This window comes from Andrena cerasifolii, chromosome 12 (assembly GCF_050908995.1).
Source record: "Andrena cerasifolii isolate SP2316 chromosome 12, iyAndCera1_principal, whole genome shotgun sequence".
NCBI lineage: Eukaryota > Metazoa > Arthropoda > Insecta > Hymenoptera > Andrenidae > Andrena > Andrena cerasifolii.
In genome coordinates, this window is record NC_135129.1 from 7053338 (window position 1) to 7078766 (window position 25429).

At 52.3% G+C, this 25429-nt stretch overlaps 3 protein-coding genes across 4 annotated transcripts in view; 2 read left to right on the plus strand and 1 right to left on the minus strand.

The window, feature by feature from the left end:
* Conv (insulin like growth factor binding protein acid labile subunit convoluted) overlaps nt 1–25429 on the minus strand; it is an 86372-nt gene that overhangs the window by 42433 nt on the left and 18510 nt on the right. The window lies entirely within an intron of this gene.
* LOC143375336 (U-scoloptoxin(01)-Cw1a) lies at nt 586–4818 on the plus strand. Its single transcript, XM_076824336.1, has 5 exons — nt 586–776; nt 987–1058; nt 3126–3248; nt 3359–3460; nt 4344–4818. Exons 2-5 carry the CDS (start codon nt 987–989, stop codon nt 4419–4421), a joined length of 375 nt encoding a protein of 124 aa, XP_076680451.1. The 5' UTR covers nt 586–776; the 3' UTR covers nt 4422–4818.
* LOC143375331 (uncharacterized) lies at nt 6757–24112 on the plus strand. Of its 2 annotated transcripts, none has more exons than XM_076824322.1 (8): nt 6757–7174; nt 14531–14577; nt 16742–16881; nt 17459–17680; nt 20290–20987; nt 21067–21266; nt 21341–21518; nt 21794–24112. In XM_076824322.1, the coding sequence occupies exons 2-8, from the start codon at nt 14541–14543 to the stop codon at nt 23406–23408; spliced, it is 3090 nt and encodes a 1029-aa protein (XP_076680437.1). In that variant the 5' UTR covers nt 6757–7174; nt 14531–14540; the 3' UTR covers nt 23409–24112. The 2 variants fall into 2 exon arrangements, with proteins under 2 accessions (XP_076680437.1, XP_076680439.1); XM_076824324.1 differs by having other exon boundaries at nt 17462–17680.

The window sequence follows — 25429 nt, forward strand, 5'->3', positions numbered from 1 at the left end:
GGTCCTTGCAGCTCGATCGTTTTCACGCTTCTGGAAGCAGAGCCGTTGCGTAACCGCCCCGGTAACGTCCACTTAGCATTTGCGGCGAAAAAAATAACGAGAGTACGTAGGTGACGGGTGAGAAGAGTCGGGAACGTTTCCTGTCATCGAGCCGTGCAGGGGAAGGATCTTGCGCGCGATTGACAGCGCTTTCGCGCGCAGATGAAGAAACCCGCGCTGCTCAAGGTCTCGACCAGGCGAATTTCTGGCCATCGAAGGACTACCGTGTCTTTCTCTTTTGGCAGCCCTCGCGTCGACGAAGCGTGTACACCTCGCGCGCGTAGGTACCTCGTGTACATACGTGGAAAAAGTCGCATCCCTGGTTCAAGTACGATCGTTACGACTGTTTTCACGGGTGTAAGAGCACGAACGGATTGCGTAAGAGAAGAGAAGAATCTGCGGCATCGCACAAGTGGATCCCTCCCCTACCTCCCTGGGATCTTCTCTTTCTCCGTTCGTCCGGTGTGGGAGCCCCGGGAAAGAGGGGCTCTCAAGAACCCCCCCTTGTTCCTGCTCGATCTCTAAAGCCATATATATACCACCTCTTCGTGGTAGCATCCTTCGAGAAAGAAACTTTGCCGGTAACACCGTGGAGACCAAACTTGTGTAGGCGGAGGTCCAGCGGATCAGGACCGGTGAGTGCATTGTGCGATCGAACAACAAGGACCACCCTATGATAAATGAACACCACGTGGAAGGATAGTGCGGATTAAGGTGATTGGATTCTCTACGAAAAGGTGAGTCGAGCTAGTTCCCCCCGTTCCAAAGAAAAATTTGCAAAAAAAATCCTGTACGTCGCGAGTGTTCTGCTTGCTGCTACACTAAAGTCCACCTTCTGCCCCGTGCATTTAACTCTCCGCTCGAAATAAGGAACCACGATCGAATCTGTAGCTTTCGTTAAGTTACGCCAATCCTGTCAGGTAATCACTGTTCTGATCTGTTTCTAGATGATTTCGCGGTATGAAATTCTGTGCGCGATCCTGGTGTACGGCGCGGTTTTGCTCTACCAGGCGATGGCGGTAAGTATCTACATTGTGGACGAAGCGGCGCGCGATCGTGCTTCGAAAAGGATTCGATTGAAAAGTCCAGCGAGCCGCGCGACACGCGACACCCCGCTGGATACCAGCCGGCGGGCACAATGCCTTTGCGAAACCCGCGATGAGCTAAAGAGCGAAATTATTATATTCATCGGAGCATTCTCACGTGCAACAATGACAGAGGGAGGACGCGGTATCTTCTCGCGTCATCTCGCGCAGGTGGCAGTATGAAGTAATTCATTAATTAGCTCGTCTTGCGCGAACGTGCTTTCTCGCGCGCGCTGCTTGCGCTTCGTTAGACAAAGTCGTTCGGGGAACGTTAGCTGAAATTTCCGTCTCTTCCTTCTGCGATTGTTGCGCCGGACCAACTAGGATACTACCTTGCGCAACTCAACGGTCCGCGAAAACCGCGCTCGTTCCCGGAATTACGAAAGACCTTATCAAGGGCGTCCGCAGGCTTGTTTCCAGGGGGGGAAACTTTGAGAAACAGGCTTGTTTCCAGGGGGGGAAACTTTGAGAAACAGTCAAGTTAACAGGCGACAATTCGTTGCTCGTTCGAAGCCATTTTGTAGTGCCAATTTAATTAAAAATATTAAAATTGAAATTTGAAAATATTCACTTTCTTAGTATAAACTTATTTTAAAACATACGCGATTTTTTCTCAAACCCCCAACTGCCCCTTTCCCACCCTTCTGCGGACGCCCCTGGCCCCTATCCAATTTCAGCCTGGCTCCCATCGTGCCCCTACCCACGATACTTTTATTCGCAAGTTAATCGACAGGCGATCGTGCGACTAGCGAACCGCGAGGATGTCCATTTTCACAAGAAACGATGGCCGTGAAAGCAGGTCGCGAAGGAAGGGCGGGAACGGAAAGGCACCGAATTTTCAATGCCGCCGGGGCAGCGGCCAGAGAGCCGAGGGAGATTAATTAATCGGAGGATCGTTATCGCGGCTAACATTCACGGTGCGCGCCTCTGGACATTCTCCTTTAATCCTCTATTCAGAGATCCCGTAATCTCCGAGAATTCGACGATCGCCGGCGTCGAAGCCGATAATGTTGGCGAAATTCGTTGGACGATGCTCGCGCGAGACCCTGACCTGCCCTAATCTCGTGCTCGGCGACACGATTGGCGGCTCCGCCTTCCTACCCAGCCGTTGAAATCGCCCGGCGACGTCACGTCGAGGGGGTGGAGGCCGCGTTTTGCGGTTGCGCGGCTACCGCTGGACGAGAGATCGAATACAAAGGCACGGAGATGCGCATCCGCTTGCGGGGAACAATGTAACCCAACTTCCGGTCAGACATCGGCACGTGCACGCACTGGACTGGCTCGATCCGGCCTTCTCGTCTGTCGCAACGGCCACCTTCTTTTTTTTCTCTTCTCATTTCGTCCGATACCCGATTGCGAAAAAGATCTCGCCGAGAGATCCCCTTCGATCGCCGCGCTGGTCTAGACGTTCCTTTAGAGCTGCTCGGATCATTAACCGCCGCTCCTCGCCCCCTCCTCGACCTTTCCTGCAACCCTTTGCCTTTCGCGCCGGAAACGCGAACATCTGTTTACCATACAATCGCGAAAGAATCGTTAGCTTTTACGGGGTTGGACGTTGACGAAAAGAGTAAGCTCCCTCTAACCCGCAGCCGATGAGACGCGCGCGATAACCCGGCTAATATGGACAGGAAGTGCGTGCTTATGGCGTGCATCCCCGCGCGGTCCACGTTCTATTGTGAACGATGATACATGACGAAAGCTGTCGGTGCTGTTTCGACAGAGTTACGGGGGAATCTCGATGCAAATAATGCTTTTCTTAATTGCGTCTCTCGGCTAATTGCCTTTGTTCCGAGGGAAACCGAGATGCGATTCACGCAACTACTCGGCTCTTTCAATTCAAATCAGCGGCGGCTCGAATGGCTCGCGCGAAAACTTTCCGAATCCACGAAACACCTTCGCGTAATACCATTGATAATCACCATCGAATAATTAGCATTAATTAGGCTGCTTCCGTTCGAGTTTAAAACACCTTGCCGATCAATGCTAACTGACGTGTTCCAGCAAGTAGACGGTTACACACCTGGCGTGGACTACCCGATCTACGATTCCGTACCTTTCGGCCTGACATTTACCTGCGGAGGCAAGTTACCTGGCTACTATGCCGATCCTGAAGCCAGATGTCAGGTAACTCTCGATACCGACGTCTCGACAGTGTCGAATCAAATTACGATACTTAATTACTTCGTGATTTTATGTACCGATTGCCGACAGTTAATTATTCAATTATTTTTCAGGTTTGGCACTGGTGCTTGCCGAATGGACGCCAGTTCAGCTTCCTCTGTCCAAACGGCACCGTTTTTAGCCAGTCGGCTCGCGTCTGTGATTGGTGGTTCAAGGTATGTCTAAGGTGGCAGAGGTATCACTCAGGCGTTAAATAATTAATTGAAACACGTGTTGAACCTTGGTACAAGCGCAGCAACACCTTAAATTCAGCAGCGTTAGATCAGGCAGTAGGAATACTCCGATACAGCCGTCTACGGTGCTCTCCTTTAAGGGGGAGGCCTATCTAGAAATTTTCGAAAAATCGATTTTTATGGAAGTACAACATCTTGAAAATATTCCCTGAAAGTGTCAAGTTAATCCGATCAAAATTGACAAAGTTATACGCGCGTAAGTAGGTAGGTGTTTCTCGGTGTAGCGCTCAGACCCAAAACGGTTTTTCTAGAAAAAATTCCCAAAGTAGCATATTGTTTTCACCGTTCTAGGTAGGCCTCCTCTCTTAAAGCAAACGCAACGGGACCCGAAAGCGCACGAAGGCGATGGATGTAGATATATATGTATTTCTTACGACCCCTCCAAAGCCTCGAGCTTGTTCACACTTTTTTTTCACGCGAAGCTTGTTCACACTTTTTTTTCACGCGAAGCTTGTTCACACTTTTTTTTCACGCGACAGAGCTGACCGCGTCTCATATTTCACTGACCCCGCTTGTCGTCGCGACGAAACCGGAATAGATCAGAGGGTCAACTCGTCGGACTTCGAAGCAAAAAAGCCTCGGTCACTGAATCAATGGGCTAGAAAAAAACGTGGGAAAAGAAGCAGCCTACGAGACTTTCGAGGAGTCGTAAGGAGTAGGTACATGTATACCACATCTCCTTCGGTTTCTTCCGATTCCAACGCAAAGCGCGCGAACGCCTCAAGCAGAACTCCGCAGACAGCGACACTTCTCAGTCGTTCTTTCGCGTTTCTACTGCAATTTCTGAAATGACTGTTTATCGTAGGTGGATTGCAACGACTCGCCGAGATTGTACGGTATCAACGACGACCTCTACAGAGACGTGAACGGGAACAAGATTTAACCTGAACCAACATCCTACGCTGCGAACCCCAAGACGCGTGTCAACGAGCAACATTTCTGTACAGTCTCTTCGGGGCAAGAGAGTAACTTAATTAATAGAAGGGTGATTCGTTCACAGAGTTGTGAGTTCCTAGCTTGCCGGCGGAGAAGCGTGTCAACAGGCCGCTGTAATATTATCAGACGCTAAATTACACGATACCAATCGACTGTTACAAGCTGTTCGAACTTGTAGATACACCCTCAACTGGACACGACCACGCATGCCGTCTGTTTCTAATGTTTCTATAGACCTCTTAAAATTCTACCGCACAATTTCCTCCGACGGACGATCCGAATAGCTTTTAATCGCCTTATAACAAACTCGATCCTTCAATAAAACAAACCAACTGATGCATTAACTCCCTGCTATAAATCGAGCGAACGCGATACTCACTACGCGGCTTTTTGCGAGCGTAACGGCGCTTCGAGAGGGGGGTAGAGCGAAGACTTCAGAAAACGAAGAAAAAGGGGCCTCTATCGCTTAAACTTCTTGGCATGATTGGACAATAGAAAGTGAATGGTTCGGTGGCGAGTGGCCTGTCCGTTCTCTACCTTTTCCCCGTCAAACTGCTGTCTTCGATGCTACACTTTTCCGCCTGCGATTTGCATGCGCGCCTCGTCGCGGATACAGCTTCGAGATCGACCAAATACGCCTACGAGCAGTTCTTCGCCTCGGCGAAGTAAGCTGGCCCCCGCGAAAGTTCTATCGGACGCGTTCCTTGCGATCTATGCGCGTCTAATTACCATCTACAGCGAGAAACTTTGATCGTAATTCCGCGCGTTACATAAACCAGTAGAAATTCGGCACGCCCATTTACGAAAGCCTAGCTTCCGCCTGCGGAACACATTTTAGAGCGGCAAGGCCAAAGTCATCGAGCAGCGCCGTTATTCCGATGACGTCGCGTTGCGTCGACGACGCGAGCGAAATGAAAAGAAAAACAGCGATTGCATCGTCGCTAACTATAATTGTCCAACCGCCGGGACGCTCCTGCGCCCGTCTTCCTCGACATCACGATCTATTATTACGGTGAAAAAAAGCCTGACGCGACGTCGAAGGTTTATTCAAATTTACGCAGACCGTTCCGGGGAATACGTAACGCGTTGATATTCCGCGCGTGAAAAGCACGCGCCAGGACGCTCCTCGAGCGGATCGCAGGCGCAAATACCACGGGCGTAGCTGACGCCTCGTCCTGAGATTCTTCGCGATCCCCTTTCAAAGATCAACAGGCGTGTCGGACGATTAGCGAGACCGAGGCGAGTCATCTTCGAACTGGCTGACATTAACCAGCGAGCTGCTCCGTTTAATTTAAGGTAGGGTAGCCGGCGAGTCCTTCGCGCTGCAGGCGGGGCAACGGCCCGTACGCGGATACGACCTTATTTTTATAGACCGGGGGAGAAATGCGGAAAAATGGGGACTGGATGCTTCGTCCTTGGGCTTCGAGGAAGAAAGGACCAGCCGTCCTTAGAGAAAGCAGGGGAAAAGAGGCGAAAAAGAGGTTGCGCGCATGTACTACATGGGCAGCCAGCTCCACTCGTATCTCGTATGCCTTCAAAGTCGAGCGGGAGCTCGTTGAAAACGCTTTCTTTGGTATCGATGGCTCTCTCGCCCGCCGACTGCGACCCTGAAGGTAATTTATTGAGAAGCTGGTCAGCTCGCCGAGAGAGACGCTCGACTTTTCGAGCTGGACGCCGTTCGATTGCGAAAGGATCGTTACGGGAAGCCAAACTTCCTATTTCTAAACAGCCGGTCCTCGAGTCACGGGCTAGGAAAGCGAGAGCGCGAGCCTCTTATCGATCAATGATATCCCCGAGGCGCGATGTACGCGCGTGGCTCGTCACTGTTGCCCTCGTCGATGTCCTTTGTCGGTGGAGCAGCGTGTTCCACTTTCACTGGGTTTCTTCGATCGATCTTTCGGAAACTTGCAGCCAGAGATTAGCCGGGTGGGCTCGGTCGCGCCGGAAAAGGGGAAAAGAGCGCGAATAGGAATCCCCTGAAGGCGCCGTCAGACCTTTCCACTTTCCAGCCGCTCGAGATCCGTCCACCCTTTGTCTCGGCTCGATCCTCCGTCGAGGGCGGCGCGAAAAATCCCCGGTAAAAGTAAGTCGCGGCTGTAGCGAAATAATGGACGGCCTTCTAATGGACGGCGACGCGACGCTCGCTAGTGAAGTTTGAAAGGTTCCGCAGCGCGTCGGTGGTTTAGTTCTAGTGGCATTCAGGCGAGCTATCAGGTGGCGACGCAGGTGCTCCTTGGCTAGCCTTTCCCTCGGTGGGGCCCCGTTTTTTGACCGAGCTACGCCAATGCGAGGGCAGCCGAGACGCCTATGCCCGTGCGGGCCCCCTCCTCGACCTTATCCTCGGTCGTAGAAAGCTCGACCAGACGACGCTGGTCGGAGCACAACGCTCCTGCTGCTGGCTTTTCCACTTCCATCGCGCAGTCTTCTGGCCGGACCGGACGCGGTCTTGCTTCGAACATTCGAACACTCGAACACTGGAACGCGCGCCGACCCCCCCGGTGGTTCCTCTCGAAAGTATCCACGATCAAGCACGCGTCGACCACCCCCGTTTGTCAGAGACTCCGAGCGCGTCCTCGCCAAGTGTGCTGCATCAGGATTCGCGGTGTACAGGTGTGAGAAATTCTAGTCGGTGTGCGCCTCGACGCGAGCACGGTGTCTTTCATGAGGGATTAACGAAGGACCAGCGGAGCCGAGAGACAGGTCTGTGCTTTTCTTCTTCCTTGATTACACATAGACCGCGCCGTTTTCCTCGCGCTGCGAGCAACTCGCACGCGATCGGCATCGAGTGCACGAAACTCCGGGCGAAGAAAAGAAAATTACTCGTGACAAAACTGCTCGGCACCGATTATCCTCGCTGCGGGGGTACGAGGGTTTACAAGGATCCGCGAGATTGACGTGGCGAAAGTAGTGGCAATTCGTTCGCTATTTATACCCGCGAACGTTGCCTTCTTAACGGGCCGACGCGAACGAAATTCGGATTACTTCAGCGGCGCTAATCACAGTGTTTTATTCAGAGAGAAGCGGTGGTCGGCTTCTGCCCGCGGCCAGAATGTCACCGTTTTCTTGCGACAATCCCTCCACGTGAGCGTTCCAGCCGAGTTAAGCCGTACACCTCGCGGCTAGCGAAACCGCTCGAAACTCCGAACAGCTCGCTCCGCCCGATATAGTCGAAAACAGAAAGAAGAGATCGCGAGCGCGACGCCCCGCTATTCAGACGCGCGAAATTTTCGTAAGAAGAGAAAACTGCGACGGCCACATGCTGCTGCCAGCGGCGCGTCGGTACGCTTTTCTCCTGACAGCGACCTCAACGCTTCCACTTGCGTAAAGTCTCGCGGGAACGGGAAATCTGTTTACTCCAGACGGGCCGCGCGACGAATCCATCGGTGGACAAATACCACGCATGTCGTGAAAGGACGATCGAGCGGAGCGCGAGGTTCAGGAGCATGATAAAAGCGCCAGGACTTTCGCTGGCCGCCGCATCCTCTCCTCCCCAGCTCCTCTGCTCCTCGCGGCGACACGTTTTTGCATCTCCGGATGACAACGAAAGCGAACTGGTTCTATCGTCGAATTTGCCCGCCGTCCAACTTTCCACTCGGTTCTTTTCTCTCCTTTCGGCAGGGTAAAAAAGCGAGCGCCACTCCTACGCCCGCCTTTTGCTCGGCGATAATTTAATAAGGTGAAAGGAAAAAAATATCCGCGTTACGTTTGTTCGCGAGCCACGGGACCGCTCGTATTTTCGCGCGTTTCCAGGGCGAGTCGGCCGCGGCCACAGCGGAGAATCGCCGGTTTCTATTCTGCACCGCGAGAATCACCGCTAACGAGCGGATAGTTTCATTTGAGGAAGCGGCGCACGTGCTCGGCGCGACGCGCGCGCAATCAGATGCCACGCATCAGGAAAAACGCGATTCGATCGGATTCCCATTGATTCGCCAGTAAACGCGACGCGATGAAAAAGGATCGCTGGATATAGACGTCCTGGCTGGAATTACAGAGGCGATCGAACGTCACGACTCAATCCCGTTCTCACGGATTCAGGATCGTTATGACCGTCTCGCGAGCACGGATTTATGCTCCCGGTATAACGCGAAACGTAACGTTCCCGAGGCGTTACGCGGCTTGCCACACAACCGTTAATCGACTTATGTACGCGCCGGCTAATTCCAGCTTCGATTTTTATTGGCGATCTATGGAAATTAACGAGCCTCTCCCCGCGTACGGATCAGTCCCGTGCGTTTTCTGTAACCTCGACAGTGCCTCGACCAACCACCGTTCCTTACTCTCTCTCCGCCCTCCGCCTGTCTCCCTTTCGTCCGCTCCTTCCTCCTTATTGCATTCTAACGCGTCCACGTTCACTTTCGATCGACAGATTCCGCGGCCGATTGTGTCTATATACGCTTGAAAGTGAATTTAATTCGCGAGGAGCCCGTTAGACGCGCGACACGCCTAGTCGGCCTAATTACTCGCAGGGGCCAAGAAAACAACCGCAAAGTCCTTTCTCGAGTCCTTACGGCGATTCCTACGCAAATAGAAGGATTCCAGGTCCCCGAGATTCGATCGCTTATACCAGTACGATTGCATTAGGTATTTAGCACAGTAACGACCAATGAACGGAGTGCTCCTACTTCTTGTTCGCCAAAACGATGGCCACTGGGGCGGAAAATGAATTACCAGCGGAAGCCACGAGACTGCTAGCAAGAATCTTCAGAAGCGGGAAGAAACTTGGATGAGGAGGGTGAAAGAGGTTCAGCTCCGGCAATCGCAACCCTTGGAAAGCTAATTGAACCGCGCACGAGTCGCGAACGGGGCCGACACGACGCGACGGTGGTTGCGTAATCCATGGACGCTTTCGCGAGCACCGTTGACACGTCGACCGATATTTTGTCAGAACTTTTTCAATAAACAATATCGCGTGGAGCGTTACGACACGAGGCGCGCTCGCGCGCTCTCGCGAGTGGTCTGCTTTCTCCCGCTCTACGCCGACGGAAAAATAAACGAGCGACTTCGCCGTAATCGAACCGCCACTCCGCGCCGGGAATAGGCTTAATGGACGGTCGCGAAACGCTGCGAAAACCGAGCGAATTTCTGCCCTCCTGGCCCAACCGGATTCCGATCCAGTGAATAGACGACGCGCGATGCACGACACGTAATTGCGCTTTTTGATGGACGCGTAATTGGACAGCTGCGGAGACGCGTTTCGTCACACGCCGCTTCGTTTAAATTCATTTTCTCGGACGGCTCAGGCCTCGCCGCGGAAAGGTTAACCGCGTTTCCATTGATAGGCATGATAATTGAAGGGTCCTGCGCTGTTTCTGCGGTGGCTTGCGGTCGAGCATCATCCACCGATGCAACATTGAAAATTTATCGACTCCGCTGCCTCGCGCGGCGAGGATTCCTGGAAGCACGTGCTTTCGAAACACCCTTTTCACTTGAATCTTGAATAATGCCGGCAGATAGTACTATCTCTCGGCTGCGCTCTGCTCGAGGACACTCTCGTGATTCCTCTTATTTCGCTTTCCTCGAAACCGAAAGAGCACCTGAAATACCGGTGAATCTGGCTTTCGATCTGACGTCAACGATGCTCTCGCCGATATCGTAAAATCGTTATTTCGCGTTCGATTCGAGGTGAGACACTGGATAACGTGGAACTAATAGTTTCGTGTAAACGGGGATTGGCGAAAGAACCAATCGCTCCGAACATTATTCTCCGCCTTAGGATAAAGCGAAATTTGACCATCGCCGCTTTCGAAACGAAACAAAGTGTGTCAGGCTGTTCTACGACACAGGCGTGAATATTGCGCGATGCCCGCTTACGACGGTGCCCGCTCGATCTGCGCCTACCATTAAATTTCGAGGCAACTGTCCGCTGTCGACTATAATATCGATCGCACTTGGGCGATCCAAAGGGGAGCTAGAACTGCCGCAATTTCTTGAACGCTGGGTAATCGTTCGCTGTCGATGTCGATGGTCCGTGAGCTTTCCATCTCGATAGCCCACGCGACGGTGTAATTTACAGACGCGGCTGTAATTTACGAAGCGGCAGGAAGCGAGTGCAAAATATCCCGTGCGCTACTCAGCATCGGCCTCGTTATGCTCTCTCAGCGAACAATTGTTGGTCCCGCGGCAGTGAAAGACCAGAAGAGAGGCGCAGCAACTTCGCCAGGTATTAATTGCGCTAATTATACATGCAAGTGTCCCCTTCCTACTGCATCGGGGAAGGAATTCATGGAAGACAGCGGTAAGATCCGTTCAATTTCCGATTACGCCGAGTTTCTTCCCGCGTAATGACTTTCCTGTGGTTTAGGAACTATCCCGGTTACTAAATTTTCCTCGAAACCGTGGCGAAATTGGATACTCCGAACCGTCGAAACGACCGATGGCCGTAATACGGCTGGCGAGGAGGAAATCCTGGATCTTTATTGCCAATTCTCTGATTAATATCAGCGGTTTCCTCGGCGTACCGCGAGAACAGGCGCAAACGAACGAAACCTGTCGAATTCTGCAAACCATCCCGAGGCTGAAAGGCGGCTTTACTTGTCGCGCGGCGAGCTTGCACAATGCGCCGATAAAACGCGCGCGGGGACCGCTGCTTTACGGTCGAATAAATTTGATTCGAAGCCGGTTCTCTCCGCGGCAAAAGCAAAACACTCGCCACCTCTCGCGGATCGCCGTTTCAGAAACATTTCACGCTTGTAAATTAAAGTAGCGAAGTTCGAGTGGCTCGGTTCCTGGTTCAAGCAACTCCACCGATAGCCCGCGAATTTAGAAACCACCGTGACGATCGCGAGCATCGCTTCGAGGACGATTACCGCCGATGAATGGGCGCTGCGATCGATTACGCAAGCAGACCGATCTTACGGAACACGGGATCAATCGCAGAGCCGTGCGTTTACGCGCGCAGAAGTGCCCCGCGGGGGCGACACCGCGACGGTGGCGCAGGGATTCGGATATTCTAATAAGAGAAATCGGGCTGGCCTAGACAGCTTCCTGTTCTCGGATCCAACGTCTTTGTTCCCCTGGCAAGGGACCAGCGCGGATTGGACGATGTCTCACGTGTCAGCTTCTGTTCACTCGCACGCGACCGATCCGGATAATTCTGGCGCCTTGACACGAAAAGCCAGCAAGCATTAAGGCGCACCTTCCCTACCACGGTGCTCGATTTTCGTGTCCGAAGAAGCGGACGAGGCGCGGCCAACTGTTCCCGAGCTTTCCTGCGCGAGGCTCGCTAGCTTCCAGAGCGAGAGCGAAGCTGGTTCAGCCTAATTTCCAACGATTACGACAACCCGGTCGAATGCCTGAGCAAAATCGATCGCAATACAACTGGCCGTTCCATATTCTCCAGGCGAGAACTGGCGCGCTAGTTCGTGCCGCACACGTTCGCCTGCACAATCCAACACTTTCTACATACAAAGTGCCGATCCCGCTGCTAAACGACGCGAAGATTAACGATGCAGAGAGATAACGTGATCACGGCCTGCCAGATACAATTGCGAATTGCCTCGATTGTGCGCTGTTAATAACACAAATCCATTAGCAGCGATCGCGCTAGCAAACGAGACGGAACAGTCCCATAAATGTACGAACTCTGGGAATTAATCGTAGCTGCCGTCCCAGCGGATTCTAGATCGTCGAAGAAGAGCGGGCGCACGCGCGGAATGTACATTACACCTTGATGAGACACTTTCTACCGTGGACGCGGTGGTCCGTAGATCGATGAACGTGAAACGCGGATGAAGAGACGGATGATCCGCGGTGACGAGCGAAAGAACGCGCGGCTCGATCCATCGACGAAGGACGTAATATCGCGCTACCTTTCCCGTTCAGGATCGAAGTTAATTGCCCTGTGCCTTGACCTCGCCCGATCCGTTGCAAGTCGCGGCTCCACTGAAACGAGCGAGATCGCAACGTGCTCGAAAGCACGCCAATAAGGTTACCTAACGATAATCTGAATCCGCGAGATTGGCCGCGGGAAACTATACTCCCGCGAGAAAGTAAACGGCCTCTGGCCGGGAAAAACGCTTCCAGGGAATGCCTGGCCGCGACCATCGGAATCTACTTAGGGAGCACTGATAAGCGGCTGACTTTTTCTCGGCTTTTTCTACCGCGGAGCGATCGGAACGATTCAAGCTTCCGGTGAACGCGTGCCACCTTCGCGTTCCCTACGCGACGGGTGAAACGTGCCAGCGAATTGTTCATTCTCACGTTCCGATTCCGAGTAATCGTTTTTCCGATTGCGAACCAAGGGGAACGGACACTGTCGATGCGAGCGACCGCGAGGAATGCTGGGGAAAAACGCGGAAACTCGCGGATTCACGCGTAATCTGACTCCAACGACCAGCGTTTCCTCTCGTTGAATCATTATTACGGCCGTGATCGCGTATAACTTATTAATGCAACGGCGATAGGTGTTCGAGCAGCAAGCACGAGGAAATGAAAGCTCGCCGGCACCGGCCTGTGCTGCTTTTGAAGGCTATCGGGTTTTGTAACCACGCCTCCGTGCATTGTCGATCTGAAAAATCGCGCGTATGCCTGTCCCGAGGGTGGAAAACAACGGAAAGCTATCCATCAGCCGAGCGAAGTTCGTTTTTCTTAGCCAGATCTCTTTTCGCGCGAGAAACGCATAGTGAAAGAATTCTCGTTCGGGGAATTAAGATTACTTAGAATTTCATGAACCGAACAGTCGCTTTCCAGAGACGCGCGCGGAGGAGCAGACGCGTTCCTCGATTACGGATTCATTTAAATTTAATCGCAAGATATAGAACCGATCGAGGGGACCGGTCGTGATCACGGGGAGTTGCTTCCGGTGACCTTTAGCGGGCTCGGGATGACCGTTACGTTGTGTCGTAACACAACGTAATTTACCGTAAGGTAACGCTGCGAGTGTTGCGTTCCACCAGCGACACTACCAGCTGGGAATCCTCCTCCATTCGAGTGTGAATGTCTCGAAATTCATATGGATTCCGACGAGATATCCTAATGGCGAGAATACATTACGATGCCTCCGGGATTGTACCGAGGCAGATGCACCGTTGCTTGTTCGCGCAGCCCCCGGATGAAAGGAACGCCGCGGCGGAATTTCCCAGCCTGCCTGAGAACTCGTTGTGACACGAGCGAGGAAAGCAATAACGAAACTTGTGTAACCGAGACGCACGATTCTCCGTTTGAACGGAGAACAGGCATCCTCCGCCTTTTCCTGCCGCTTTTACGCGAACGATAACGAGCCGCCTGCGAACTGGAGCGCGATAGAGCGCTTAATTAATGCGAATTTATGCCGCGAACCGAGAGCGATCGGGCCGAGTGGTCTACATTTTTCAGCGGGAGTAGAAAATCCTCCCCGTCATCGGTATTGGGAACCTCGGTTCGACCTCAGCTCCGAATGCCCCGCTCTAATCACCCGTTCCAAGTAATTCGCGTGCGCAGTACGCGAGGAGAAGCGACCTGGCTACGTAGAAAAGTTCCTAGCGCGTAGCCAAAAATCTATCGCGGAGTGGATTCGTTGCGAGGTCACTTTCACCAGATTCTGTTTCACTGAAGGGACACCGTCGTGGTTGGAGATTTAAAGCCGAAGGTCGCCGGGTAAATCCCATCGGAATACGGCAAGATAAAATATTTCCAACTCGCTTGCGTCCCAGGTCGAGGCGTCCAGCTACTCTATTTGCCCGGCCAAGGACGGAGTGTCGAAAGAGTTTCTTTTCGGGAATGTTTGCGGAGGAACCCTGGCAGTCGTGTCCGCGGATGGCTCGAGTAATTATTAGGAGCGCGGTGCGCAGCAGCGACGACAAAGTCACACCCGGTATTACGTGATCGTGCATTTATATAACACCCACATTATCCTTGCATTATATGGTTAGCAGTGGTGACAGCACAGAGAAAGTTCCCTATCCGTTCCCATATGCTCAAGTGGCTGCGCGCTCTATGCTCGACGCCTCGGCTATGTTCAACGTGCCCCGATCCTGCTCGCTACAACTCAATATCGCGAAACCTACGAGGACACCGGTCGCATCATCGTCGTGAAACTTCTCCGTAGAATTAATCCGTATGGTTGTTTCTCTGTTGCAGTTGCGCCAACATGCGGGAGAAAAGGTGGCTTCTGCTCGCTCTGTACGGTAAGTGAATCAAACTTTTAGCTTCTACGCCAAGTAGGTGCCGATGAAGGCTATTAAGTAATTAGAAATTCGATGGGCACGCGTCGCTGAAACTCTCGATCGGCCAGCGAGTAAAAGTCCCGTCCGCGCTGATAGCAGCGCCGCGACAGTGTCTCCAGTATTTTGGGACTCACCATATCGGGAGACGCACGCCGAAGACGGCGCCGACCTTCCACCCGAGTGTTTTGCAACGACGCTCAAGGTTCGTTCACACCGACGTATCGGGTTTGCCTGATAAAATTTGACGAGCCGTGATCGAATCTGTCGATCGACGCGAAAAAAAAAACATATACGTTTCGTATGCATCGCGCAGATAGGCGTGACGCGCGAAAGAGCTTCGCAGAAAGACTCCACGAAGGAGAAGATGAACCTCCCGCGCATACCAAGAAGCTCGCTTCCTTTGTCCTGTAGCGACGTGCAGCGCGAGCCGACGAGCTCCGAAATTCTTGGCCGAAATAACAAACCAACCGGACAGACACATTAGACATAGTTTCGCGTAAACAACCGTCACAGATTACAGACTAATAGGATGCCGAAGGCGCAATCGAGGGTGTCCAGTGGAAGGTTTTAAAGCGACCACGTGACGGTGGGTTAACATTTAACGCGATTTCTGACATTTTCACCCGTTCGACGACTGTTGCTCGCGAGGAGAGACAGTCGAGGCCTTCGAAAACTCGTTTGAAAGCTACCGAACGATACGGTGCCCTGCACGCCGCGAGATCGCCTCCGCGGGACCACAAAAATTTCCACCCATGTTCGTTCGACACGCTCCCGAACGATCCTGACCTTCGCCAGCTCCCGATCCCGATCCAAGCATCTCCGGCGGGACCTTCGCGAGCGGAGAGCTGGTGGGTTGGGTGAAAATTGTCCGATCGTCGCGCCAGAGGAAACCAATGTCGTCGCGCCCTTTTTAATGAAAATGTCAGGACGTTCCCATTCCCATTCGCGGGGGAGAAATCGTAGAGACAATCGTTTCTCGGAGATAACCGATCGGGGTGAAGCAATTTGTTTACGGCGCGGCGTCGGTAGGCTGTTTCGTCACGAAAATCTGTTCCGCCGTTACGTTCGCGGGCAGGGCGTGCCCACGCGAACGTTTCCCACAAACGGAATGCGAGCGCGTTCCCATAATTCATTTTTATGCAACGTCGCGACCCCCGTCTGCTCGTTATCGATCCCTGCTCGGAAAACCACGATCCCGTTACAGAGCTGCACAACCGTTGCTGGGTAGTACGTGTTTTTCAGCATCGAGGACAACCAATCGCCGTGGAGGCCCGTAAAGAAATCCTCACACCGAAATTCCTTAAGTGAAACACCCGCGTAAACAAAATCGCCGGCTTCGGACACGGTTTTATACGACGGACGAAAGAGAGTGCGAGCACCGGCGACGGTAGCATCGACGGTAACCGCTGGACCATGGCGAAGAAGCATCGATAAAGCGATTTATCGCTACCTGTTCTTCCCTCAGATGCGCCAAATTAATTAGACTCGGGACAGTCGAGGCTGCAGCTAAATGCTCCATAGAAAGCGAGAAGCGGCGAAAGTAATTCGTTTTTTACCCGATGACAGGTTATCGTCTAGTCTGGTTCGAGAAGTTCTCGTCGAACCGTTGACCTTCAACCGGTTCCAACTAATTAAGGGTAGCTCGTGGGCGAGGGCTGTGAGTTCAGCTAATTAGACATCGTCAGAAGGGCGATACAGCCAGAAAAAGAAACGATTGATACTCGCGCGGTGCAGGCAAATATCCCGGAGGAGAAGTGGACCGTGCGAGCACTGCGCGAGTCATAAATCAACGAAAGCCACTGAAAGAAAAGAATCAATAGACAGCCTTGATCCGTTTTAAAACAATTACCCAACCGAATGCGTTCACCTGCACCGCGAAAATTGCGACACATGCGCCAAGTTATCGGTGCTCTTCTCGTTGCGCGGGTTTTGCAACGCCGACGCTTCTTCGCGATTTACGCAATCCACGGATGCGTGACGGCCTTTGATTGTTTTTCTCGATGGCCGATCCTGAGTGGTTCCATTCCGGGGTCCAAACGAATCGAGCCGTGCCCTTTAATCCTCGCCCTCGTGAAAACTCCCAATGGTCCCGCGACCGGTTTCTGATACTTGCTCCGAATTCCAGGAATCCTTTTGGTCAATGCAGTTTCGGCTGCGCTCAAGGCGACCAGGCCGAAATTCAAGATCGCGACAACCTCCACCACCTCCACGACGAGCACCACCGAGGAGAGCCACGTCGGGGAGAACGGGAACGAGGATGCAGAGGTAAGATCGCGTTTACCGCCCGGATACCACCTAGGGCCGAGGCTCCCCGCGAAACCGTTCGCTGCAGCTAGGCATCGATCGATGCGCGATGCAAAGCGGGACGCCTCGCGGCGATTGCATTAGGTATCTGCGTGTACCGGAACCCAACGAGGAGATCGTTTATCCTCGATGATGCAAATGGTGCCGACGATGCCGCAGTCACGACACACCGCGCGTCTCTTTCTGTTTTCCAGCCGCTTGTCCGAGTATCGCGGGTAGCGATCAAACAACCGTTTCTATTCTTACGGGTTCCTTTTATGCCGCACGCTTCTGCCGTGCTCATGTGAAATTAATTAACGTCTAGCTAAAGTATCGTCACGGCACGTGCGACAGGTTTGCCTTCACACACAAACGACACCGTGACATCATCAAACGAGCATCGGGAGGTGATCGGTGACCGTTACCATGAGCCACGGCGAATCCGCGATGCGTTAAATAGCTGCCGCGTCTGTTGGAGCCAGTCGACAGCTCCGGGTAGCTCCGAGCAGCTCGCGGCGTGATTAACCCGCAAAAGAATGCCTCTGTTAATTTGTTTCAGCAGACCGCGACCACTGCGGCCAGCGAGACGAATGGGACGAGCGGGCACGTTCTCACGGGGATACCTCAGATCGACTACATCTGGGACCCGAATTTGCCGCGGGAATTGAACGGCTACAACCTCAGCGACTATCCGTTCTACAACAGCATACCCGAGGACATCGATTTCAAATGCGACGGCTTGCACGATGGGTTTTACGCCAGCGTGCCTCACAAATGTCAGGTGAGAAGAGTCGCGTGTCGCAATTATTGCACTTGACGCGGCATCAATCGCTCGGTTATTACTAGCGATGGAGGCAAACTCTATCAACGTCCAAAGGAATGCACCACTGTGATAGCGGGAGAAATGTTTGGCCCGCGTTCGATTTAACGATCGCTCAGTTTTTGCCCGAGGTTTTAATATCCGAGACAGCCCGCCTTCGTAATTAAGCGATCTTTATCCTTCCCGTCCCGAAAGACCTTGCCAGGCAAAACGAAACTGCAGAACGCGTGACTCGTGTAAAAATCCCGCGAAGGACAAACGGATCCGCGTGGGAAAGCACCTGTTGCTTCTGGGCTAGACACGTTTCCCGCGGTGCGATCAACGTCGAACCTTTTTAGACTCGATCTAATAAGGCCCAGTTTCTCGAGGTAAATCGGTCTATATCGCAGCATTCTCGAGGAATCCCTGCGCGGCCCATATAAACCTCTGCCCACTCTCGCGCATTTGCGTAATGAATAGGAATACGTGCTCGAACGTGATGGAAAACAGAGACCACAAAACGGGGTGTTTCTCAACGAGCGCTAGCCACCTGGATGCACAAGTCCTGGATGTCCTAACACAGGTCGGGCGATCGTTCTTGCGGCCAAACTACCCTGCTAAGTAGGTGCTACCAGCGATCTGAAATTGCTCCTTTTTCTCCGGGAGGGAACGCGTAGGTGCAAATGTATGTCTGTATATCGTCCTGGTGGAAACCCGTTCGCGATCGCGCATACATCAAGAAACTGGGGGGCGATCGCGACCGGTGCAGGAGTAAAAGTGGGTATCGTGACCGCTCTAGTGAAAAGGAAAGTCAGTGTCATCTGGATGAATGCCGGAGAAAGATTTTCTGACAAGGTGTGTCGTCCACTCGCGTAATGAACGGATGTCAACGATCCGTGACTGCGGTTCTCCGGCTCGGCAAAGGAGCCACGAGACAGACACCGATCGCGATCAAAGCAGACGGCCTTTCAGATTTCTACCAGGGTTCTCCGTGACTGCGGAAAACGGCGAACGAAAGCGAGTCCTGAAGCGAGATGCAGATGCAAAAACAGCAGCGATCGTTTCACCGTGTATGCAGATACAGCCAAGGGAACACGCGTGTCCGGAGTACGCGTCACGGTAGGCGTTTCTCGTTTGAATTCGGGCGATGTCGCCGGAGTCGAGGAGCAGATAAACGAAGGCGAGGAGGAAACGCAGGCCACGGGAGCAGCTCGAAGAAGAAGAAGAGAGTTTCGCGGTTCGATACACTTCCCGTCCCTGACCGTTTCCAGATTCACGCCCGTCGATCTTGGTATTGTGAAAGCGATTGCAAATGTATCCCTTTCCGACGTTCCTTATCGATTGTTTTGCCCGGGATACCAACCGAATGGGCCATTGTCATGCAAATGTTCGCGGATTCGCTTCCCCCTCGATCGGACACCGGGCGGACCGTATACCGCAGAGAAAAACATCGAAAAACTCTTCCTCGCGAGACGCTCGCGAGCCGAGCGGGCCTTTCGCAATTGGACACGGGTTCCGCTCCACTCGACCCGTAATCAGCGGAACCGTTTTGGCAATCAAGCTTCCTCTAACGAATGCCCGCGGTACCGTATCGACGTTCATCTGACATTTACCGGAGGCAAAAGTTGAGCAAGCATCGCGAGCTATCTTGGAAAACGTAGGCGAATCGAGTTCCGAACCGTGTTTGGCTAGGGAGATGCTTAGAAACAACGGTTCCGAGCAATTTCAAGCAGAGCTGGCGTTCTTGTCGTGCAAATACGCAACGAGCCACTTCCTGCGATCTAGAACAGGGGACGCCGACTTTCCAGTAAAATCACCAAAGCACAGAGAAACTCTCTGCCGGCGAGGTGTAATGGGGCGAGCGTGCAAAGAGGTTGCGCGATGAAAAATCGCGACGCGAGGAAAACTGGAGAAGCGACTCGGAAAAGATCACGACGAGCCACCAGCTGCAAGTGCTTCGGTGAAACGAAACCGAATGTTGGACGAACGAGCGAGGACGTGCTCTGAATGATTCTAGATAATTCCTCTAGATAATCCTGCGCGGCGATACGTGCCAGACAATCGCAGATACCCTTACAGAGACAACCAGCTCGTACGTGCTACACGGCGATGTATATTCGTGTGGCTCGGAGCAATTACCCGCGCACACGTAGTCTCGGTGTGAAAGCTATGGTAGCGTCTAGCAGCGTCGACCGTCTGTGTGCTTCGATGAGAAGTGTGCTAAGACTGTCGTTACAGTTGCCCCATTCCGAAGCAGAGAGGAAGCACCCGAGAAACGCGGCGATTGCGTTGGTCTGGACAATTTGGGAATACGCGAATGATCGTTAGGGCAATAGGTGGACTTGGAAGAACCGATGTGCCAACTACGTACACTTATGTTTGCGGGCCGAACGGGAACCCAGCGCTTCCTGCGCGGTAATGTTGGCGCGTGCAAGACTGTTTCTGAAAATTGCGCAAGTTTCTCTGCGATCCCATCGCTTTCACTCATCCGACCGTGTCGCGCCTAAAACTATCGGGAGACACAAATGTTTGCCGATCCTCGATCCGAAATGTACGATACTCCGAGCTAACGCAATGTTTTCTTGTTCAAGGTGTATCATCATTGCCTGTTTGGCACGAGGTACGACTTTCTCTGCGCGAACTTCACGGCGTTCGACCAGAAAACCTTCATCTGCCACTTCGTCTCCGAAGTGGACTGCGCCAACTCGAAGAAGTACTGGCACAGGAACGACGCCCTTTACAAGGCGGCGACCACCTCGACGACGTCCACGTCAACGACGACGACGACGCAGGCGCCGGTGACAGCGGCCGCGGGACGCTCCTCGTCGAGGGACAGGGATCTCCCGAGGAGACGAAGACCCTTCAGAAGACGACCAGCCTACGACTACTACGACGAGGAGTATTACGACGACGACTACAGTCGTCCACGTGGCTACACCAGGGACGATTACGATTACGAGGACAGGAAGTACAGTAGGGGCAGGGACCGCGAGTTCAGAGATCGAGAGCGCGAATTCCGAGAGAGGGACGCGCCGAGGTCTAGGGACGGGACTGCCAGAGACGACAGGGATCGAGATACGAGCGTTAGGGACAGATACCCGAGCAGAAACAACAGGAGAGACCCTGCCGGACCGAGAGACCGTCAGGAGGAAGACACCAGAGTCAGAGCGAGAGACCCCGATCAAGGATCAAGGTCCGCTTCCAGGGAAGCCGACGACGCCCAGTTGGACGACCGACGAACCGAATCTAGAGTCAGAGAGACCGACGATCGTCGGTTCCCGGACAAAAGGTAACCCATCCAGCGATCAAGAGTAATAGTCCTCCGAGGTAATTGACTTCGCGATGAACACGATGCAATTTCTGTACAGATATAGGGACGAGTACGACGACAAGGATCCCGCTGCTGCATCCGCGGCCGCAGTTACCAGCTCGGAAGGGCTGGTGAAACCAGCGGCATCCGCGACTTCCGTTTACTCGAGACCAAGGGCCCCGCCGAAAATCCGAAGACCGGTACCACTTTCCGAGCAGGACAAGTACGCTTACAAAGCCACTTCGACTCCAGCAACGGGTAACTGTGCACCACTGAATAGCTTAGAAGGCTCTTTGTGAGCAAGCAATTACGTCTGCGCTCGTTTCTTGTAGGGGAGGCTCGAAGGAGGCCCGCGGACGCCGCGGACGACGATTACTACGAAGATGAAGTGGAAGATTACAGACCAATTCGAAGACCACTGAGACGAAGACCGTCTTACAGGGACAGGGACAGGGACAGAGACAGAGACAGAGATTTTTACGACACAAGGGACAGGGACCGACCCTTCAGGTAAGCCGACGTACGTACACAACACTGATACAATTATATTCGTGTGTCATAACCGATTAATCAATGTACATCGTTGGCCCAGCGATATTCTGCAGACTGATATCGCTGTTCACTCGTACCACACAATAACACGCGTTCCTAACTACGCCACAGTAGCATTGTACATTCGTCGATGCGCTCATGTTACCACATAATGCAGTTCTCGAGAAACACTGGACACAAAACAGTGAGAACATCTGGTCTGTGCGAAAGGGTGACAAAGCTTGTGATTCCAGGCCCCGTTACCGGGACGAGGAGGAGGAGTTGCGACCCAGGAAGGGTCACTCGGATCGCTCGAGAGATCGCTACTATGATCGAGACAGGGACCGAGGTGGTGAGCGCGGGAGAGATCGATCCCTGGACCGTGGAAAAGATCGCACGGCGGACAGAGCTCCGGATCGCGAGAGGCCATATTCCACGCGGCCCCTCGACAGAGAAAGGGAGATGGATCGTACTAGAACGGGCTCGAGATCGAAGGATCTACAAGAGGTGACGGATTCGCCGGCCAGGAGACCGAACAGTTACGATCGCACCGAAAGGACGACTACCACCTCGACTACGACCACCTGTATGCCTGAGCAACTGCTTCACAAACCAGATTTAGAATCGAAGGAGCCCGGGGAACGATCCGAGAGACCAGCTCACACGGATCGACCAGCCAGACCGATCCAAACGACGCGAACACCGATCCAGGACGGTGTGCCTGATCGAACGAACCAGCAAACGGATTACCAAGAAAGGGACCAAGAGGACAGACGAGAACCGGGCCATTACCAGACCTCGTCGATGGAGGAATACTCGCAGGAGTACTACGACGAGCCCGAAGATCCACCGACCCCTCCACCGCGAACAGCCGTAAGGATCGTGAAACGGCCATTCTTGCCGTCCAGGGGCGGAAATGCGAATCCAAGGGGCTTGTCGGCTGTTGGCTCGAAAGCGACTACGCCTAAGAGGGAGGAAGACAGAGTAACGGAGAGGACTGCGCTGCAAGAGAGGCCGAAGAATTACTATCTGCACGAGCCAGTGGAAGACAGCAGCCGAGGGTCCGATCAAGACTCCAAAGCCCAGCCGGAAGAGAAGGAAAGTTACGATCCATATAAAACTGTGCAGACCGAGAGCCAGCACGAGCGCAGGCCGGAGGAATACGACACGACCATCGCCAGACCCGCGATTCGGAGACCGTTGGACAGACAACGAGAGGAGGAGACGCAGAAGCCTGTGGAGGAAACGTTTGTTAGAGGATCGAAGCAGGGGCAGGATCGGCAGAATTACGAGGAAGGTCTGACCAACGACAAGTGGTCCACCGAGGATTACTCGGCCCTCGCGGAAGGTAACGAGGGAAGCGTGCAGCCGCCGAGCTCCTCCCTTCGTGGCAAAGGAAGGCTAACCGCGAGCGAAAGCCCCAGCATTTATGGGTCCACCTTGAAGAACGAGGAGAACCAAGAGCATCCAACGGGCCCGGGCAGCTTCCGCGTGAAACAGAGGATTAACGAGGTGACGCATCGGCTGCAAGATATCCCGGAGAGCGAGTACGACGTGACTTTGAACGACGCTCTGACGCCCACGCTGAATCAGGAGGCGAATCTGCCAAGTGGATTCGTTCTGCCTCTCCACAGACAGATCGCCGGAAGGGACGCGGTCCTCCAATCCTCCGAAAACAATTACAAAGTCTCGAGGCCCGTGAATCAGCAGCCACAGAAACCGTTCGTGCCCAGCCCCCAGTTTCTGCCAGCAGTCAGCAACAACGACAGGCTTAGGACCGTGTTCTACAGGCAGCCCGAGACCATTCAAATCAGCGGAACGCAGTATAGGCAGCAGAGGGGACCGTGGCACGATTACACCGGTTACTGAAAGGAATTCGGAATTGGCCCAGCCAGCCGAATTTCGTAAAGAAGCTCCTACCAGGATCCACTTCCTTCTGGATTGGACGGCCCTTATTGTTAGGCGCGTGGTCAGACTTCTCGATGTCTCTCATGCACGCTGACGTGAAAACGGAATCCTTCCGTGCTTAAGTCTTTGAAAAATAGAAAACGAACACATGTATAATCAAACTCTCGTAACGTTAACAAGCGTCGATGGTAGTAACGAGATGAGAGCTGTGAATCGAGCAGAGCGTTTCAAAACATCAATTACCCTCCATACTGTTGAATTTGAAAAGCGTAACGACCGAAACGAAATTTGAGCTTCTGTTGGGCAAAGAAATCGAAAGGTATCAACGTTTAGTGTAGTCCTCTAGCAATATAATATTAACGCTGAATTTGTAATTCCCTGCGGCAGATATAACTTAATCACAATAGGATGGTTATAAATCACCCTGTAATTGTTTCTACTTTCGGCTGAACTTGTAAATATGCGCACGATTACGCCTAATTCTACCATACTTTCCAGTTAAATTATTATTCTAAGCGCGGGATATTTCTACGAAAGCGCATTCGTCGTCTCGAGTTTTTCTTTCGACATTAGTAGCGAATTAGTCGTCTCGAGTATTACATTTTACTTCAAACGTATTGTAAATTATATCAACTGTGACGTACGACATTAAACAATGAAAAACACAGGTGAGCGAGTTCTTTATCCTACGACTTATAATCTAATCTAAATAATATCAACTTCCCTGCTTTACACAGAAGGATCAGGAATGTTGAAGAACCACATCACTGTTATTTCCTTTATTATTTTCTGTTCCATACTTATCGATACTGATATATTTACAAATTCTTCGTCGCGGCCGATTTCGAGACAGTTTTGGTGATCCGCTTCGTACACGTAATTTCAGAAGCAGAGGAGTCGAATGGATTTTAGCTCACTGCAAGTAAAACAGCCATATGCAAAGAACGAGTAAAACCTGTCAACGGTACGGTACGATAGCAACACTCCCGCTGTCAGAATTTTAAATCCAGGGACTGTATTGCATAACGCGTTTAACACGTAAACTGTTACGTGAATGCGTCGAAGAAACCCGAAGAGCGGTACGTCTTTTTTGCAATCGAGTAAACATCTATCCTAACAGATTGTGCCAATAGAGTGCGATTTAATCGATGGACAAGTGGTCAGTCAAGGATAACGTAAGATACATCACAGAGTAAAATTTACAACTTAACAGAGCCACGCGCACACAGAGTCGGTGTAGCAAAATTCTAGCTTCTAATTCGCTTCGAAACGCATCTGCAACGGAAGATCACAAGTGTCTCGCGTAAACGTGGCTATTAGAGCGAAGCGATACTATGTAGGCGAAAATTTAAATTTGAATCTTCAGTTGGCCTGGGTGCGGGATAGTTGTCTTTTGATTAACCAAACACAACTGTAAAAAAATTTTGCCAACATATTCATGTCTGCAGGTTCCTTTTTCCCCTAAAAATGATTATATGATTATATGATCATTTTCAGGAGGAAAAGAAACCTGCAGACATGAATATTTTCCAAATTTTTTTTACAGTTGTGTTTGGTTAATCAAAAGACAACTATCCCGCACCCAGGCCAACAGAAAAATCAAATTTAAATTCTCCGCTCCGCCCTAGTGGCTATGGCTAAGACAGAAAAACGGTAACAACAACTCCATACAGTCAAATTGTCGAAATGCATCGCAGGGGGTAGCGTACTAACAAGTGAAGGAAACGCAGCTATCGCCGATGTCTGTGATTCTGCGAGCCATATGAAACTAAAGATGAATGACGATAATTCGCTAGTACCAGTCGCACCGTTTCATTTTGTACTCGCGAACTATAAAAATATCGAATCTCGTCGTCTTGCGATGCCGAGCGGTCTAACGAATCGTGATCGATCCCTAGTACCGACTGATTACGCTACCGATTTGCTCTTCTAGCGTATAGTTCTGTACAAAAATGGTAGAGTACAAGAATAGGTTAAATATA